Raw genomic sequence first — 19,101 nt, 5'->3', positions numbered from 1 at the left:
CTCCAGTGTAGGGGCATGCAGGGGAACTCCCCACAGGAAATAGTTGAGGAATGCTGACACAGCACACCTCTGCCTGCTCCCCAGCCCACCATCCTCTGACCCCCAAATCTGAGCCTGACTCGGCCCCCCTTATCTCTCCTTCCCAGGGTAGAACCCGTCTCCCTCCCTGCTATCTCTGACTACCAGCCCAGCCTTTTCTTCTTAGTGTCCCTTGGGGCACAATGGCCACTATCCTCTGGGAGCTGGCCTCCCGAGGGGCATTGTAGGGGCAGGCAGCTGGCACTGTCCCTGCTGAGAGACAGCTGGTATTGTGGTACCTATAATTAATGAGAGCTCTGGCAGCTGCTCCCCGGCCCATGCCAGGGACCCAGGCAAGCAGGAAGTAAAAATATTTCTGTCTTAGGAAGGCGCCAGGCTGGTGAGGTCACTCATGGCAAGCCCTTAAGGGCAAGAGGCACCCAAAGGAGGGGAAGCATCCGGGGCTGCCCCAATTCTGCTTCGTCCTGTCTAACAGTCTCCATATCTCCCTGCCCTGGTGGGTCACTTCATTCGGTCCTTCCTTCCCAGACTTTCTACCTGGATGAAGAGAGACGGTTTTTTCCCTCATCAGACCATAGTTCCTTCTGCTCCAGAGTCCATGATTGTTGAAGAGTTTGTGGTCAATAATCTTCCCTGCTCTCCCTCAGGCTCTAGTAGTCCCATGGTAGCAGTAGGCAGCTGATGAAAATACAGCGGAGCCATTGTTTGTAAAGCCATTCACTTAGTCAACACTCCCTCCCCGAACATTTGCAGAACCACCTGCATGTGCCAGATACTGTACTTGGCACTGAGGATGCAGAGGTGCCCAAGATTCAGCTTACGAAGAAAGACACTAGCCAGACACTGTGAATGTGTTCTTAGCTAAGGGAGCTAGAGGGAGGGCTTAAAGAACCAGGCTGCAAGTGTGCCAGGCACAGCTTGGCACTGGATAGATGCTTGTCCATTTCATCCTCACAACACTATTAGGTCAACAGTCCCCACTCTATTCTACATGGAAGAATGGATTAGAAGCCCGTGCCTGCCTGACCAAAGACCCCAACTCTTCCCCAGTGTTTGTAGGCCCCTGACTCTGGTACTGACTTACTGGGTCACCTTGAGGAAGTCATTCCTAGGACTTGGTTCCTTGGCTGGACCTGCTGGTGGCTATGGAATTAGACTTGGCCTCTGGTCCTGGTGTCACTCTTAGCTGGCCTGGGACTAGGTTCCCTCGGGCAGAGGGCTGGTGGGTGGCTAAGGACTTCTGTGACACCCCATTCCCCCCATGCCTCCAGGCTGCATGGCGCCTGTACTCCACTGACACAAGCCGGGCCTACTTGACAGCCACCTGGTACTACTATGACAGTATTCTCCCATCTTTCAGGTAGGTGCTCCTGGAATGGGAGCGGGTAGGGGCTGGCTTTAATGCCCCTCGAGAAGATGCCCTCAGGGTTGAGAGAGGAGATTGCTCCCAACAGAGCATTTGGGACTGGCACTTCAGGTCCTGCATAACTTGGAGTCTGGTTGGTTCTCTCCCCAACCCTTCTGAGTCCATTGGGCTTAGGGTATTGGTGCAGCTTTGCCTTGAGGCTGAGTCCCACTCATGGAATGCTGGGAGTCTACATACTGGGAGTCTCTATCTTCTCTCATTCCTGAGTGGGGGCTCATTAGCTTGTCCCAATCAACGTATCGCTGGTTAGAGAGGATGCTATGACAGAAACATGTGTGCCTGCCTCCAGAGCCCTTGTGTTTGACTGTGTGGCCCCTGCTACTCTGAGGCCTCTGAGTACCAGCAATGGGTCTGTTCTGCTGGCCCAGGCTGGGCTCAGGCTCAATGGGGGCGGCTCTGTGCCGGGGTTATTAATAGCATCATCAAGGTGCGTGGAGCCAGGTGCCTGGCCAGGCCCTGGGGCAGGAATGAAGACTGCAGAGCCGGCTCGGTTGGCTCAGTCCCACGGGCAGGATGGCATGGAGCTCGTGCTGGTCTGGGCTGCTGTGCTCAGCGCTTCTCTCTGCTCTTTGCCTCATTAGTTGTCCTCGGGCAGCTGTTGCGTGATCCCACTTGCCCGAACCCGCACCTGGCCCCTCTTGCTCCCTCCCTGTCCTACAGGCTTCCCAGGGGAGGAGCAGGAGGTATGGGCTGGAAAGGGGCTCCCCACATCACTCCTCCCTCGTCTCCACACTTGGTGAAGGCAAGCTCCTACCTCAGAGGGAGAGCTGGAGGCTGGATTTGAAGCAGTCCATTTTGAGGGGAGGGGGAATGGTCTAAGGAATCAAGGCCAAGCAAGAGAGGGAGCAGAGACTGGATGCTTAGAAATTGCTGTGGAAGTCGGGAACTCTGGATGGGGTAGCCTGGGTTTCCTGGTGAGAGGAACAGAGTCTGGTCTGGAGATCTGGGCTCCGTTGGAAAGGCAGGTGAGGGGTATGGGGTGGCTACCTTCCTGGTTATGGCAATAGGAAATGGCCAGGAGAGTTAGTGGATAGCCAACCCAATCCCATCCCCAGGAACTCCGTGGTAAGAGGAACAGCACCAGACAGGGAAGCTGGGCTGGCCGCCCTATTAAATCTGTCTTCAGCTCCAGTTTCCTCCTAAAATCCAAGTCAGGCTGGGAGACTAAGGATTTCAGAGCTGCTGATGGCTGCTTGGTAGCACAGTTCTGAGATGAAGAGCAGAGTCAGCTAGATCTGAGCTCCCTCTTGGTGTGGGTGCTTTGGAGTTGTGCCCAATCTACACAACCATACCTAGACTCCTTCCGATTTCCCAGAAACTTCTGCAGAGGGGGGAGGAAGCTAGCCTCTCCACCCTGCCTGTTCTGGCCTGGGGTATTTGTGAGCACCCTCAGAGTGTGTCTCAAGACTTGGCAGGATCTGAGCTCAGTAGCTCTGGGCCCACTGGGTGAGGTGGGTGGTGTCCCCAAAGCCCTGCCTGTAGCTGATGGCGCCCTCTCCTGCAGAGAGCTGGCCCTCTTGTTTGAACACGTACAACGGGCCCGCAATGGGGGCCTACGGCCCCTGGAGGTGAGGCGGGCGCCAGTACCCGATGGAGCGCCCTCTCGCTACCCGCCCGTTGCCACCTGCCACCGGCCGGGCAGCGCCTCCTTCTGCCCCGGGGAAAGGTAGGGGCCCCCAGAGGCCACCACCTCCTCTTGCTTCTCCTCTCCCTTTTCCATTTTCTGTCTCAGCCTCTCTCAGACCTCTTCCAGCCACCACATGGGTGTATGGACCTGTTTGGGGGAAATCTCTGGCATTGTTGTGAGGCCTGATAGTTGTCGTCAGATGGCCAGACAGGTACAGGCAGGGTCATCTCTAGAGAGGCTACACTGGACTTACCGTTGCTCTGTTCTCTGGGTCTCCCAGGGTCTGAGAGGGAGCGCTGTCCACACCACTCTCTCCTGTCACCTCCACCGTTCATACCATTGTCCTCTTTCTTTCTCTGTCCCACGTGTCTCCCCCACCCCATTCTCCCATCCCTGCATCCCCATCCCTCCCGGGAAGCTGGAGAGAGGAGGAGGCCGCTGGCCCCAGGTGCTTACGGCTCAGGTAATGGAGGGTGCTTTTCTGTTCTGGGGCGCGAGGGCAGGGACCCCCTCCCCCGGCATGCTGCTGTTCACGGGAAGCAGATGCTTGCTGGAAGAGAACTCTGTGACTAAGACTGCTACAGGACCTGTGTAAAACCCTGCCAGCGACTAACACGTTCGTCTCTGCAGCTCTTGTCTGCAGCTTTTTTAGAGTAGGGGGGGGGATTGTCCCCCTGGGGCTCTCTCCTTCTGTACACTCTGAGACACTCACTCTTTGCTGTCCCCAACCCTCTCTCCCAACTTGATCTGGAGCTTTTGCCCGTTGAAAGGAGAATCAAGATGGAACGATACTTGCTCCGTCTACATGTTCCTAGCTGGAGGGATCCTAGACATGTTAGGGTAATGGAAGCCCCTCCTCATGTCTTGCTTCTGTGAAGGTTTAGATTTGAGGTCAAGGGTCAGTTCAGTCCCTGCATGTCCTCCCCTGATTTACCCATCTTTTTTCCTTTGCCTCATCCCACACATCATCTTTGAACTAGCCAGGTGAGCATCTGTTCCTTGAGTTTGGGGCATCATTAAACCCAGGTCCAACATTTGCAGCCAGGGAAGAGGCAAGTCCCTCCACACTCAGGGAAGCTCACCTCAACTGTGTGCCTGGAGGAAGTCATCAAGTAACCCTGCTCTTGGCAAAACACTGATGCTGGTCATGGGTTAGAGTTGTGCCCAACCAGGCTGGTCGGGGGCTCTGGGGTCTCCGTTTGGGGCTGAAGGGGCTTGGAGAATGGATTGATAGAGATGAGAGAGAATAGGGTCTTTGCTCTCACTAAGGTTCTTACTGGCCAAAGGGCTAGACAGGCCTGGAGCTTCAGGGAGAGGAATGATTGGCCAAGCTGCCCTGGGAGGTCCCTCTAAGAGAAGCCCATGGGGTAACCTGTCTTGGGTTTTCCATCATTGCCTGCACGTACCGTGACCGTCAAACCACAACTCATAGCCTGAAACTCATAAGGTTTGACGTTCTGGCAACCCTGAGCAGGGCCAAATATGGGCTCTGAGCTTCTAGTTCATCTAGTGTTTCTCTTCACCTGAATCAGAAGACACTAGTGGTGGGGGGGGGAGCTTGGGCCCTGTGCCCCTAATGATTCTGAGTCCCTGTTCCTCAGAGGCCTGGGGACAGAGGACTGCTGAAAGCCTGGCATTATTAACGCCGTGTCTGTCTTCTCTGGAGTGTCTGTCTGTGTGTCTGATGGTGGAATGACTCAGGAACCTGGGGCAGGGGACATTGAGCTGTGGCTTTTAGATCTGTCACCAGGCTCAAGCCAAATGGCCATGTCTTCAATCTTGGCTATTTTGACCCTAGGAAATGGGGCATAACTCCTATTAGGATACCCTCCAAACACATGTGTGTACATACATATGTGTATACACACATATGTACACTGCTACCTCCCACCCCCCACCCAGGTTTGGACACATGGTGCTTGGGATGACCCACACTGAGCATGTTTTCAGGAAGTGGGGCTCCAAGGAGCAAGACTTCCTGGGAATGCCATTCCCAGGACCAGGGCCTCCCTTTGAGGGTTATGGGATGAGTTCTAAAAGCCTGGCTTCTTGACTGCCACATCCCATGGAGCATGTACTCAAAATGCAAAGGACAGGACTTCTCCGTCTCACGGACTCAGTCACTGGAGAAGGGACCCTGAATTGTGCAGGCTCGACATACAGCCAAGGGATCGTATGCAGAGCCTGAGCACCTTTGTATCCTGGGGTTGGGACTGGAGGGTGAGTTGAATGGGGATCCTTCTCTCCCTCCAGCCACAGGAGGCCAGCCCCATCCTGGCAGCTCTCCATGCTCTATCCACCTGTCTCTTTGTCACTAACCTCTGTTCGTGTCTTGTTCTCAACTTTCCAGCCAGATGTTTAGTAATAAGCGGAGTTTCTTTCGGATCCACGCCAGCTGGAGACCGAGGTACCCCCTCATCTGCTCCTCCTGTCCCCTTCCCTCCTTGCTCCCCCCACTTTAGGGGCTGGAGAAGGGGACAGGATGGGCCAAGGACAAGGTGCATGTGCCTGCCGCCTGCAATCTGCCACGGGGCCCTAAGCCCCCTTGCCTTCCTGGGGATGCTTCACCAGGTTTAGGGCATGGGCCCAGTGTCAGAAGGGACACTCTCAGGAGCTTTGAGGATATGCTGGCTGTGCTGCTGACCCCTGTGTAATCTTGGCCAAATTACTTCTCTTCTTTGGACCTGTTTCCCTTCTGTGGAACGGGCAAGTTGAACTAGAGGCTCTCTGAAGGCCCTTCCCGCTCTGACCTGTGCCAACCTTGGAGTTGGTTCCCTGGCTCTCCACCACTCACCTGGGAAGCCCACAGGTACCCGAAGGAGCTGTGCCCAGTACCTCCATCATCAGTTTCAGAGCCCCAGCTCTTCAGCTGCACCACAGCTACATTTGTGGTACCTGCCCCATGCCAGGCACTGTTCTGTGCACTGGGGAAATGGTGATGAATAAAACATGGTCCCTGGAGAGTTGCAAAGAGTAATTGTGGTTCAGTGCATTGAGTACAATACAAGAAGGAAGCAAAGGGGCTGCGGAGCTGAGGTCAGACATTTAGCCCAGAAGCAGCCCTGAAAGAGATGGCTGCAGGGGGAGGGTCCTCAGGCCAGGGAGCTGCACAGATCAAGGGCAGAGGTGAAAGGGAAAGCATAGCTATGCAAGATGAGCCTGCAGCCCAGTGTGACCTGGGGCCACTGGAGCCACTCTGGGGTAGGACAGGATCATAAAGAACTCGAAGTCCTGTATGAGCCTCATTCTGTTGGCATTCAGGTGGCCTAGGTTTGTGGAGCCTTGTGGTTGGAGATAGAGCCAGGCCAGAGACAGCCATCCTTAGAATTGTCATTTCAGGCCACCACTTAGCTCCAGTTTGCTAGCTGTATTCTTGTACACAACACCTAGCTTTCTGTGCCTCAGTTTCCTTCCATGTAAAATATAGGTGCTAATGGGGTTTGCGTCTGCTAAAATTGACTGGCTCCTGTAAGTGTAAGTTGGCCTCATTCAATGTAGTGTGTTTGTCGGTTAAGAAGGCCCCTGGGGTGTGGCTTTGTTGGTAGAGTGCTTGCCTAGTATGCATGAGTTTGCTTCCTAGCACTGCATAAATTGGATGTGGTGGTGCATGCCTATAATCGCAGCACGCAGGAGGTAGAGGCAGGAGGATCAGAAGTTCATGGTTATCCTTGATGGCATATCAAGTTTCAGGCCAGACTGAGCTACATGAGATTCCATCTCAAAAATTAATTAATTAATTAATTAATTAATTAATTAATTAATTAAAAGCCATGCTTTTGGAAAGTACTTTGGAAGCCGAGAAGGGTGTAGCTTTATGGCAGACCTTTCAAGTTCTATCCCCAATCTTGAAAAAAGAAAAATCAAAAGCTTGGGATATGTCTGTAGGAAATAGGGACTCCCTGAGGGTGACACTGGGGAGAACGGGCTACACCTGCCCTTCTGCAAGTGTAGGTTGGAGGAACAACCAAGGTGGAGAGGGCCAGTGGTAAGGCTGCTTCTTCGTAGTCCCTGAAGAGGGGCTGTGTGGGGCAGCACAGGGATGCTGTCTGCCTTTCTCAGAGTTCCCTATGTCTGGGTTTTCAGGGCAGTTGGAGAGCAGCCAGTGAAGGGTTTACCCCGTCCTTCCTCTCCCCCCACATCTTCCCCCCCCCCACGCACCAGTGCCACCACTTCCCATCCTCCCAGGCACCAACAGCCCCCTTTTTCTCTACCTCAACATTGTTGACATTTTAATCTTAATGATTCTTTTGCTGGAGCCTAGGGCATGCATCTTGGGATGCTGGACAGAATTTCTGGCTTCCACCCATGATGTACCAGCACAGCAGCTTTACGGAGTGAAAACGCACAGTGTCTCCATTGCCGGGTGCCTTCTAGTGGGCAGGATGGCCCCCAGCTGAGGACTACTGCCTAGTTCCCACTCTGAACTCTTGTCCTGGGAAAAGGGCAGTCTCTAAAGTCAGAGAATGGATACTGACCTTGTTCTTATTTTAGATAAATAATTTCTCTCTTTCTGCATCTATAAACTAGGGGTGACGAATTCAGGAGCCCCACGAGGGGGGCTTAGAGGCCTAGATGACCCCAAAGCCTGCAGATGGATCTCATGTGCTCTAAGGAGCCTAGGAAGAAAGAGATGTTTGGTGCCTACAATGTGCCAGGTTTCTTTCCATTTTCTTTGAGCTTTTAGGCTCCAGAGAGGCTGATGTGAGCCTTTTTCTGGTCCCTGCCCAAGGAGCTGGAATCCAGGGCTGCTCAGGGGGAAAACAGTGTCTTCTTGCATTCAAGAAGAGCCAAGACCTTTGGCTGGCTGGAAAGTTACAGAATCCCTAAATCAGGCCAGAAGCTTCCTCCACCACCACAGACTCAGAGCCAGAAAGGGACTGTGTAAGGCCCCTAGTGTAAGCCTTCGCCCCCTTCCTCTGAGAGTCCTGCCAGCTACAAGCATAGCCTTGTTGTACACTTCAGTAACACTGAGGCCATGCTTCCCCAGAATGTCAAGGAGAGATCTGGAGTTCCAGTCCTTGGACCGAAGTGCAAGGACTTCACCAGTTTCCTCCCCTTCTCTCCCCATTGGAGGAGCAGAGGACAGGGTCTTGCATGGCCTGGGTGGGTGTGGGTGCTTGCCAGCATGAGGAGAGCCCACAGGAATGGTTCTGCAGGGGCAAGTTTGAGAAAGCCACACTCAAACTTCTCTTGGAATCATTGGGGTGTGTCAAAGAGATCCCAGGAATGTGAAGAACATGATGGATTCCTTCTAATAGCCCTAGGCTCCCAACTTGTGACCTATAACCTCTCCCCCTAGGCAGGGTCTCACTCTCTGGCTGGCCCCACATCTGGGCCATCTTTCCCAAGGTGTCTCTGGTTTGGTGCATTCCCCTGCCTCACCACCCTGGCTCTGCTCTCTGCTCCATGCCCTAGGCATGGGGGACCCCACCTCCCACATAATACAAAAACCAGATTTCGTCATCCTCACAGCCATTGATCTGAAAACCCCCAGGCAGGTGCTAGGACCCCCCCTTTTCACATCTGCCCCCTCTCAAGCCTTGTCTGAACCTGGCTGGTGTTTTCCTGCACTGTGGCTCTAGATACTTGGAGTGAGGACCTCTGGACCTGTCAGCAAGGGCTCTCCAGCAGAGCAGAGGAAATGGTGATAACCCTGCAGGGTGTGGGATGGAGGAGGTTTAGGAGGTTTGCTGAGGTCTTACCAACAGCATAGCATGGTTCTTGAACCTCTTGGACACAGAGTTACTCTACCAGGTACTGGCTAACTGGGGCCTGTCTGAGGGAAATGGAGGCCTCCTCCTATTTGTCCTCCAAGGTTTGGGGAAGTGCTGGGGAGCTGGGCGCAGGAAAAGAAGTGAAAGCAAACACCCTTACACACATGTGTGTTCACAAGCACACAGATAGGTGAGTAGCCAGAAAGGCGGGCCTTCCTGGTGTGTTAGGACAACAGTCTTGGAAAGCAGAACTCAGACAGGGAGCCCACGAAAGCACAGGAGAACAGACTACGCAAATCCTCACTGAGGGGACCAGCACCTGAGGTGTCGTAGACATTCAGATCCTCAGCAGGCCACCATATCACACAGTGCCCCCCACCCCCTACCCCCCCCAACCCCGCTAACAATGTGGAAATCTGGGATAGAGACCTTAGTTTGCCCTGTTCTATTTATGCAGCTGTGCCTGGTCTTAAAACCAGGACCTGACCAGTGTGGGATAAGATAGCTCCAGCAGAGAGGGGAGGGGGGAGTTAATGGATACATGTGTACACACATAGGTGGCTGTGTACCCAGGTACACATTACACACACTTTATCACTTCCACAAAGCCAACCCCTGTGAACAATGTGGCCCGGAGCCTTGCTCTGTATGCCTGACCAGGTGAGCAGTGTGTCTGTGCCCACAGGGGTTGCTACCTCCACCCTCCACCCTCCACCCACCTACCTGGGCTGGTCCTGGATCCTCTGGCCTCCTGTCTCTCACTTCCTTCCGGTTTCTCTCACTGCTTTCACTCTGACATCTGTCTCCTGTGTACCCCTATCTGTCTGGGGAGGGGAGTGGGAAAAAGTGGTGTGGGGCTGGGGAAGGGATGTGTCCCCATTGACCCATCTAGCTTCCTGTAGGCATCAGGGCCCCTTGTCGCACGGAAGGAAAATAACTGGTGGGGAAATCCAGACCCAATAGCCACCCCCTAGATCGGCTAGGTCAGCTTTGTTTCCATCTACCTGCTTCAGCACCAGCTAACTTGACTCTTTCCCTGGCCTGCCCTGGCCTGCCAGCAGCCGGATGGGTATCAAAGACCGCATCCGAATGAGCAGCTCCCAAAAGAGGACAGGACCCTCCAAGCAGCACCTGGCACCCCCGCCAATGCCCACCTCGCCAAGCAGTGAGCAGGTGGGTGAGGTGTCCAGCCCCAGCAAGGTGCAGAAGAGTTGGAGCTTCAATGACCGCACCCGCTTCCGGGCCTCTCTAAGACTCAAGCCCCGCAGCTCTGCTGAGGGTAAGCCCCGGAGCTTGAGTGCATCTGCTGCTGGTGGCAGGGGCGGGGGCCACTGGGTCAGATCATCTGCTCTAGGAAATGGGCATCATAGCGTCTTTGCTATAACCCAGTCTTCAGTCTGTAAGATAATCAAATGAGAATCTAGAGGGGGAATTTGGCAGAGGTAAGAGCATAGGATTGGAACCAGGCTTGTAAGCATTGAATCCCAGCTTTGTCATTTACAGGGTTTTTTTTTTTTTTAATTAAATTATATTTTACTTGTTTATTGTGTGTATGTGTCTATATCTGTGGGAATGGAAGTCAGAGGACTGGCAACCTGTAGAAGTTGGCTCCCTCCCACATAGGTCCTGGGGATCAAACTTGGTCATTAGCCTGAACGCTAAGCACTAGTATCCACTGAGACATCTCACTGGTCCTCGTCATTTATTTTAGATAAGTGAGCACATCGCTCTGAGTCCCACTTTCCTCATCTGTAAAATGGAGACAATGATAGTATGTATTCCAGAGAAAGATCTGAGGAGTAGTGAGGTGATCCTCGAAAGTCCAACAGGAGAGTGGAATGCATAGTAAGTGCATAGCAGCAGCCAGCTCTCAAGGCACTTTGGAAGGAGTCACAGCCCTGTGTGCAGCTGCCCACTGGACAGTCTCCATCACTTCTCCTAGCTACCCTGTTTTGCTTCCACTCTGTAGACATGGAAACTGAGACTCTCAGCATAGGAGTGGAAGAGCTCTTATCCTGAAGCAAGGCTGGCCAGCACTGCTCCCTGCTTTCATCTGTACCAGCCTGACCTGCTGCCACTGCGGGTGGGGGGTCTGTCACTGGCCATTTCTCCACTGTAGGAAGACGGTCCCTTTGTGTTCTAGCTCTTCACTAGGACTTACGCAAGAGGCTGCTCTGTTCTGTGCCTCGGTGTCCTCTTCTGAAAAATGGGAGGGCTGTATGGGGGTCTCCTGACAGAGCCCTATGCCCCTGCTGAATGTACTTGTAGGTTCTTGGTAGAGAAAGAAAGGGTAAACGTATCCATCGCAGATGAGGACAGGGTGCTATGGAGGATGAGGGCAGGATGCTATAGAGGGTGAGGACAGGACTCTGTGAGGATGAGGACAGGGTGCTCCTGTTGTTCTCAGAGGGGAACAAAGCTTCTGCCTGTGCTGTGCCAAGATGCTGAGGACTGGGGACTCAGCCTTTCCTGGAAAGTTACCGCACATACAAACCAGTGGTTCTTTGAGAGGTCCTGATCCACGGAAGCCTCTCATGGAGGTGCCTTGGATCTCCTTCCTCCTGTGTGTTGAGGAAAGTACACCCTCCTGAAGCACAGGGTACCAGTCTCTGAGAAGCCGTTTCCCCTTTAAGGGCCTTCCTTGTAGCAGATCTGGGCAGGGGCTCCAGCTGGAGTTCCCTCCTTCCCAACCCCCCTGGCTCCCAACTGGAAGAAAAGACCACGCAAGACTCTATGAAGAACATCAAATAAATGCCTTTTCCCTGGGGCTTCCTGCCCTGCCAGGAATAACACACAGCATGTCCTCCAAGGCTGTGTACATCACCGTTGTCCCAGGCTAGACCAAATGTCCTCTAAAGCAGCTGCTGCTCACCTGTCACCAGGCAGATGTCTGCCCTGCCCAGTCCTGGAAGAGGCAAAAGCATAAGGAACGCAGGGCAGTGAGAGGCAAGAGTGAGGCAGAAGCCTGGTCTGCCTTGGGGCTCGGGAAGGCCCTGGGCCCTTTGTACATTTCTGTCCTATTATTAGTACTGCTAATGGAGATGGGGACTGGAGCATTTTCTTCTCTACTCCTTGGCCCTCACATGCCATTCCTGTCTTTCCAGAGGGCCCCTCAGAGGAAGTAGCTGAGGAGAAGAGCTACCAGTGTGAGCTCACGGTGGATGATGTCATGCCTGCTGTGAAGACAGTCATTCGTTCTGTCAGGTGAGGCTGAAGCCCAAGGTGAGCAGCTCTCCCACCTGCCACCCGTCACTGCTCCCCATCTGGGCCTGTCCTCATGGCCAGGCCTGGCGTAGCTCCCGGGGTGCCAGCTGCTACCTGCCTGGAGTGCAGGAGGTGTGGGCAGGGAGCATATGGCTTCCAGCACCGTTTGCTCCTACACAGCACACAACATGTCCGGAGGGCCTGGCCCCAGTGGCCAGTGACACAGCTGCCCATCAGTGTCTCTGCCCTTACACATACCATGTCCTCCCCACATCCCACCTCAGCCTCTCTGCTTCCCCTTCCCCTCTCTCCTTCTCACACTGTGTGGCTTGCCTCTTTCTTTTTCTCTCCAGAGCAGTACCAGAGACACCTGACAGCCTCTGTTTATGCTGCGCATGTTTTTCTTCCTGTATCTCAGTCCCAAGTTCCTTTTGTCTCTATTTCACAAACTCTTTCTCCCTGGGTATCTTGGCCTCTCTGTTTCTCCTAGGACATCCTCAACGAAACTGTCAGTGTGTCATGGTCAGCATTAAGATAGATAGATAGATAGATAGATAGATAGATAGATAGACAGACAGACAGACAGACAGACAAAAATAAAGCTGGGCATAGTGGAAGTTCTATGTTCCTAACACTGGGGAGGCAGGAGCAGGAGGATTGGGAATTAAAGGTCATCCTTGGCTACATCGACAGTTTGAGGGCTACAGGAGCACTTGCTCCAAAAACCAAATAAAAGAAAAAAAAATATGAGGCTGAATGTCTAATACTCAGGGTGATTATGCTTAGGAACTTTGTATTTCAATCTGTGTGTGCATTCACACTAGTTTGCACAGAGTAAGGTGTATTCTTTATTTGTTCTTGGTCAAACCGTTTAAAAGCCATGACATACTGACTGCTGTGACAGTTAAGCAGGGACTGGTCTCCTGTACCCTGCAGCCCTGCCCAGTGTGGATCTGGCCTTAGCATCCTGGCCAGGAGTCCTGGCTGGGTCTCCATTTCTAGTCTGCAGCTGGGCTCTGGAGGCCAGGGAAGCTCAGCTCCCTTACTCTGTTTCCTGGCTCAGGCACCTACCCACAGCCTCTTGTATTCCTTTTGTAATCAGCCAGCTGGGTCCTCTGTTCCTCCCCAACCCCAGCCCCCCAGAGTCGGGCCTTTCCTCACCTCTTTGCATACATCCTGTCTCTCCCTTTCTGTGACCACCATCTTGGATACAGTATCTGAGCTGTGAGGGTCAAGCTAGCTCTCTTTGGCACCCTTATAGCCCCTGCTCCAACACAAACACACACACACACACACACACACACACACAGAGAGAGAGAGAGAGAGAGAGAGAGAGAGAGAGAGAACACCCCCAAACTGCTCTTCAGCCCACTTCCCCAAATCAGGCAGTTGATGTCATTACCTACCCTGTCAGCCATAGGAGTCAACTTAAATTTGGACTTGGAAGTCTCTTGTCTGGCTTATGTTGCTCAAATCTGTCTCCTCCCTCCATCCCACTGACCCTTCCCAGCTCAGGCCCATCCTAAGAACTGGTCTCTGTGCCTAGATCATGGAGCATCCCAATACATTCTCTCCAGAAGCTGGCAGAGCAAGCATGTTGAAGCAGAGTGGGGGCTCCTCCCCAGCCCTGTGCCTTCTCTGTGCAGTCCCCACCCCAAGCCTTAGTCACAGCTAGCTAGGCCTGTCTTCTCACACTGCCCACAACCCGGGGGGTTGGCTCCCTTCTCCTGCTCCTGCCTCTCAGAGCCTGTTTCTGGGAAACTCCTTTCCTCTTGCCCTGGGCTGGAAAGCACCACTTAAGGCTCTGCCTGCCGAGGCCCTCCCTTCTCATGGTTCCTAGATCTCCTTTCCAATTCTTTGAATATGGCTCTTGTCTCCTCTCCACTGCACACATCCTCCCAGCCTCCCATGCTAGACCTGGGCTCTCTGTAGCCAGGGATTGAGTCTAACTCTCTTTGGTTGTCCAAGACACTGCACACAACTGCCAAGTATCAGCAGCAGCAGTTGATGTTCTAGAAGCTCCATGTCCCACTGGGCTGAGAGACATTGAGTCCATTCCCTGCCTCCTCAGTTAATGGGACTGTAGAGGCAGGCGTAGGAGAAATCACCAAGCCAGTCTGTGGGCCTGCAGGGCCAAGGGGAGCCTGGTGGGTAGGTAAGGAGGCCAGGGGGACACAGCAGAGAGTGTTTGAAGTGGTCCAAGCAGATGGAACAAGAGAATCTGCCAGAGATCCCCTCCTCTAACAGGATTCTGAAGTTCTTGGTAGCCAAAAGGAAATTCAAGGAGACACTGCGGCCGTATGATGTGAAGGACGTTATCGAGCAATACTCCGCAGGGCATCTGGACATGCTGGGGCGGATCAAGAGCCTGCAAGCTCGGTGGGTATGCAGGCTGTGAGAAGGGAGCTGGGTAGCGAGTTGAGGGTGGGTCCTGGCCCAGCTGAGAAGGCTAAAATGTATCAAGTCATCTGTGCTCTGTGGGGGCACTGCCCAGGTCAGCAAGGTCCTCCAGGAGGCTTACTGGCCTACATCTGTAATCTCACAGGCCGGAAGGACCATGAGTTCTAGGCTAGCCTGGGCTATGAGATTCTGCTTCAAAAGAACAAAGAAATGAGAAAACAAACCCAGACCAAAAGATCCCAGTTGATAGGCTGCTTGGAAGCGGAGAAACAAAACAACAACCTCAGTTATAGTTCTCTGGGAGAGTCCAGTCTGTATTCAGGCCTTGACAGTTTCCCTAGGATGCCTGTCTTCAGGTCCTGAGGTGACTGGCCTACAGTAGCCACTGACTTCTCGCCAGTTGCAATGTGAAGTTACCTTTCCATTCTTGCCTCTAGAATCCTGCATGTCCCCTAGGTCCAGGGTTAAGGAAGAACTTTTACATCAAGTCCCAAATTGCCTGGAGCTTCCCTTTCTCGTGTGCCCCCCACTTTCTCACTGTGTGTTCATTCATTAACTCAAAAGATAACAGTCAAGGTGGGGCATGGTGGCGCACACCTTTAATCCCAGCACTGGAGAGGCAGAGGCGGGTGGTCTGTGTAAGTTTGAGGCCAGCCTGGTCTGCATAGCGAATTCCAAATCAGCCAGGGCAACATAGGGAGGCCCAGTCTCAACAACAGCCATAGTACTGGGGGCTTGGGCGGGGGAGGCTAGAGGCAGGAGGATCAGTGGTTCAGCCTTCGATATTTAGAGAGTTCAAAGCCAGCCTAGGTTACAAGAGACCCTGTCTGAAAGGGAAGAAGTAAAAGATAAAGAGAGAAAAAAAAAAAAGAACAAGTATTATGTGTGGGAAGAAAGAGTGATCAGATGTGACCTCTTCTGCTCTTTGCTGTTAGGTTAAGTAAATAAAGACTGAGTTGATCCAGCAACATGGAGCTCACTCGGGGGAGGGGAAACCTGACTAGAGTGGCTACAAAAGGAAAGGAAACAGGGCTGCCGGCAGTGAAAGTCCTGCATAGGGTGGGATTGGCTCTGGCCTTGTCCATCTTCCAACATTCCCTTTCCCAGCCCAACATTCCCTTTCCCAGCCCGTCATTTCTCACCTTGGAGGCCCTGCTTGTTATTTGGAGAACTCTCAAAGCAAAGGCTGGTGTCTCCCAGCCTCAGTCTCCCTTGGGCAGGGAAGTGGCCTCTTCCCACCAGAGTGGTCTGTCTTCCCTGTCAGCTGTCAACCAAGGGCTCTTGTGGAAGGGAGGCGCGGTGTGAAGCAGCCTCTTTGCTACTTTCCCTCCACAGAGTGGACCAAATCGTTGGTCGAGGGCCTGGGGACCGCAAGACTAGGGAGAAGGGCGATAAGGGGCCTTCGGAAACAGAGGCAGTGGATGAAATCAGCATGATGGGGCGCGTAGTCAAGGTGGAAAAGCAGGTGAGTGTAGGAAGGACTTCCACCCGATGGCTGAAATAGCTGTCAAGAGTACAGCTCTGTTGTAGTACAGAGTCTTGGCCCCTGGAGGCCCTAGTAAGGGCCTACATGTTGAGTTCTGCTTGGCCAAGCTCCATCCCACAAACAAGCCCAAGCTCCAAGAAAGCCCACTCATTCTTGAATGATCCCATGGGGTAAGCCAGTCCTAACCAAGCCTCCTACCTGGTATGCTTACCTTTTCCAAGCCCCGCCTCCTATGTAGCCCCGCCCACTGAGCTCAGTCCCTGCTCTGTCCAGACCAATCCCTACCCCAGTGGTGCCCCATCCTTGGGTCAAGCACCACCTCTAGCTTCGCCCCTCCTTGCCCCCTCCTCCAGGTCCAGTCCATTGAGCACAAGCTGGATCTACTGCTGGGCTTCTACTCGCGCTGCCTACGCTCTGGCACCTCGGCCAGCCTGGGTACCGTGCAAGTGCCGCTCTTTGACCCCGACATCACCTCGGACTACCACAGCCCTGTAGACCACGAGGACATCTCTGTCTCAGCACAGACGCTCAGCATCTCTCGCTCAGTCAGCACCAACATGGACTGAAGGGCTTCTCGGGGGCTGGGCAGCCTTCGGTCTGCCCCTTGGACTCACCCCGAGGCCTCTAGGACTCCTCTTTTACTTGAACTCGCTCCCTGGCAGGGAGAGAGGCCATACACAGTATTGAGCTGTCTGAGTGGGCAAGATACCCGATGCCAGCCAGGCCAGCGCCCCAGGAGCATGAAATGCCAGGCCACGTGGTAGGCTACTGTAATGGCTGACTAGAGGCCTCTGGACACTCCAGGACCCTGCCGGCTCCATCAAGGCTCAATATGGCCTGCCTGGCAGGGGCTCTGTCCCGGGAATGGGAACAGGGCGCTGGGGCCCTGGTCCCTGAACCAGCTTCTAGCTATGCAAGGTGAGGTCTCCAGGCCCGCCCTTCCAGGCAGAGCAGGGAAACCCTCCTGCCAAGCCCTGCCCCACTTGGGGATGGGCCCAAGGTGCCCCCACAGGTGCCCACAAAGCACAGGACTCTGCCATAAGGTAGATGGGCACCATATATGCAAACTATGTTAAATATGCAACTTTGGGGGACCCCCATGGGGTTCCTCTGCCCCTCCCCCACTGGGAGATGGGCCCCAGCAGTAGCTGGTCTCAGGCTGCTTGGCCATACCCAACCTCCACTCTTTGGCTTATCATCTATCCCCCACCTAGCATGGGGCCTAAGTCTCCCTGTGCTCCCCCAAGGGCAGTACCTGGGTCTTTCTGCCCCTTTCAGGTGTCACCCCAGAGTCTCCCCCTTGCTGCTGGATATCCACTCCTACTGGTCTTCCAGGCAGCTTTGACAGTCAGCACAAGTTCTTGTATTTTGCCCAAACCAACCAGACAGTGGCCCACCACCAGGGACACACGATGCCCCTTTTATTTCCCCAGCAGAATGCCTAACATAGTGACACACAGGACCACACACACTTGGAGGCGTGAACACAAAGCCACTCAGTCTCCTGGGCAAGAAATGGAGCATCGGAGCATCTCTGTATGTCCCCAGGCCCAGCCTCAGTGTTTTACTTGCTCCCCTCAGGAGTCCTTTAGCTGCCCTGAGGACTGCGTTGGTGTCCCACAGCATAACTCAGGCCTAGGCCTCCAGATCATACACACCACTGGAGAGAACCCCCCCCCAGCACGCCTTCTTCCCAGTCCCAGAAAGAACACACAATCCAGTGCTACCCCAACTGCAACTGGCTGTCACCTGCACTGGCCTCTGCTCTACTGTCTCACTCCAATTGGCAGCACTGCATATTGTCACAAAGGCCCAAACACCGCAGGCCCCGGCACCAGCTTTGGATTCCCACTCTTTGTCCCTCTTCTGCAAAGCCAGTGTGGGTGGCAAGACAGTGAGGGGTGGTGGACGGATGATAACACTCTGGGGGTGTTTGGGAACGAGGAAGGGGCTAAGGCTGAATGTCTGCATCTCACACTGGGACCTGCATGTACCAGTGACAGGGCTTGGGTTGAATCTTGCGCAGCCCTATGGTGCCCGATCTCTGCCCAACCATCTGCATGTACCATCATGCCCTGGATGGAGCCCATCCTGGCTCGCCTCACTTGCATTGCGCTGTCCCCAGAGAGCCACTCCACCCCCTCAGAGACAGAGCTGTGGAGAGGGGCTGGAGAATAAGATTACCCTGTGACCAAAGGAGACATGGGAAGAAGCCCTCCCCCCTCCCACGATCGAGGCTCCCCCACCAACCCGGTTCTCAGATATGCAAGTACCTCACTTTGTTAACTTATTAACTTATTGGTTTCATTAAAGTTTTCAGTAGGAAGTGATTGGTCCTGGTTGTGCTTAGTGACTGAGGGCTGAGGCTCCTGATTTGATGGTAGAAACAAGATTTGGAATTATTCTAAAACATAAAAACCCAACTCCATGCGGCTCAAGCAAAAAGAAAAGACACATTATTCCAGATAACTAAAGCATCTAGGGGAATAGATTTGACTTCATAGACAGGTAAATCTAGGTGCTTGAACACATGCTAACCCCTCTGCTCGGCTTTCCTCACAGCTGATCTTTTCCTGCTATTCCTTTTTGTTAAAGTCATTCCAGAAACTCTTGGAATTTAATGATGACCACAGACCCCCCCTGAACAGTCAATAACCCTACACACCAACCCACTCATATCCCACAGCCATATGACTGTCTCCCACTAAATGAGACAAAGCTATGCTTTACACAAACAAGATCCTTCTCTATCCCCGCAAAAGGGAAAAACACAGCCTTAAAAAAAAAAACATTTTATTTGTATTATTTTTAGATGTATTATTTTTATGTGCAGGTCTGTGTGGGTATGTGCTTGCAAGTGCTCCTTGGAGGGTAGATGTTCCAACCCCCCTCCCCCAAAGCTGGTGCTGAACTCTGATCCTTTGGAAGAGCAGTGCACAGTCTTAACGACTGAGCCATCTCTCTAGATCCCAAGCTTCAGTCTAACAAAAGCATCCATCTTCAGGAACTAGCCAAACAACCCTTATTGGGATGGTGTTAACTACTGTGATTCAGTGGCAACCCTACATGCAACCAAGCACTGACCTCACACTACAGTCTTTCAGGAGACTGTCCACAAAAGGACCACTCTTGCTCCAAAGGGAAAAAGGGCTTCTTCTGAGCCAAGTATGAGTGACCATGGCTCAGGAATACAAATTCAGGTTGC

The 19,101-nt window shown here is 53.3% G+C and overlaps 1 protein-coding gene across 3 annotated transcripts in view; it reads left to right on the top strand.

The window, feature by feature from the left end:
* The window catches only part of Kcnq4 (potassium voltage-gated channel subfamily Q member 4), a 50,718-nt gene extending 33,596 nt beyond the window's left edge, over nt 1-17,122 (top strand). Inside the window, exons 8-14 of one of the 3 annotated variants that reach the window (XM_051188681.1) lie at nt 1,311-1,399; nt 3,511-3,555; nt 9,865-10,085; nt 11,911-12,010; nt 14,258-14,389; nt 15,746-15,875; nt 16,250-17,122. In XM_051188681.1, coding sequence (XP_051044638.1) covers nt 1,311-1,399; nt 3,511-3,555; nt 9,865-10,085; nt 11,911-12,010; nt 14,258-14,389; nt 15,746-15,875; nt 16,250-16,462 — 930 coding nt within the window. In that variant the 3' untranslated portion in view covers nt 16,463-17,122. Of the gene's footprint in view, nt 1-1,310; nt 1,400-2,969; nt 3,132-3,510; nt 3,556-9,864; nt 10,086-11,910; nt 12,011-14,257; nt 14,390-15,745; nt 15,876-16,249 lie in introns of all 3 variants that reach the window. The other 2 variants (XM_051188680.1, XM_051188682.1) reach the window with 2 other exon arrangements.
* Nucleotides 17,123-19,101: the final 1,979 nt, after the last annotated feature.

The sequence above is a fragment of the Phodopus roborovskii genome, unplaced genomic scaffold (genome assembly GCF_943737965.1).
Source record: "Phodopus roborovskii unplaced genomic scaffold, PHOROB, whole genome shotgun sequence".
In the NCBI taxonomy this organism is placed as follows: domain Eukaryota; kingdom Metazoa; phylum Chordata; class Mammalia; order Rodentia; family Cricetidae; genus Phodopus; species Phodopus roborovskii.
Note: the sequence above shows the minus strand (reverse complement) of the source record. Positions and strands in the feature narration are given on the sequence as shown.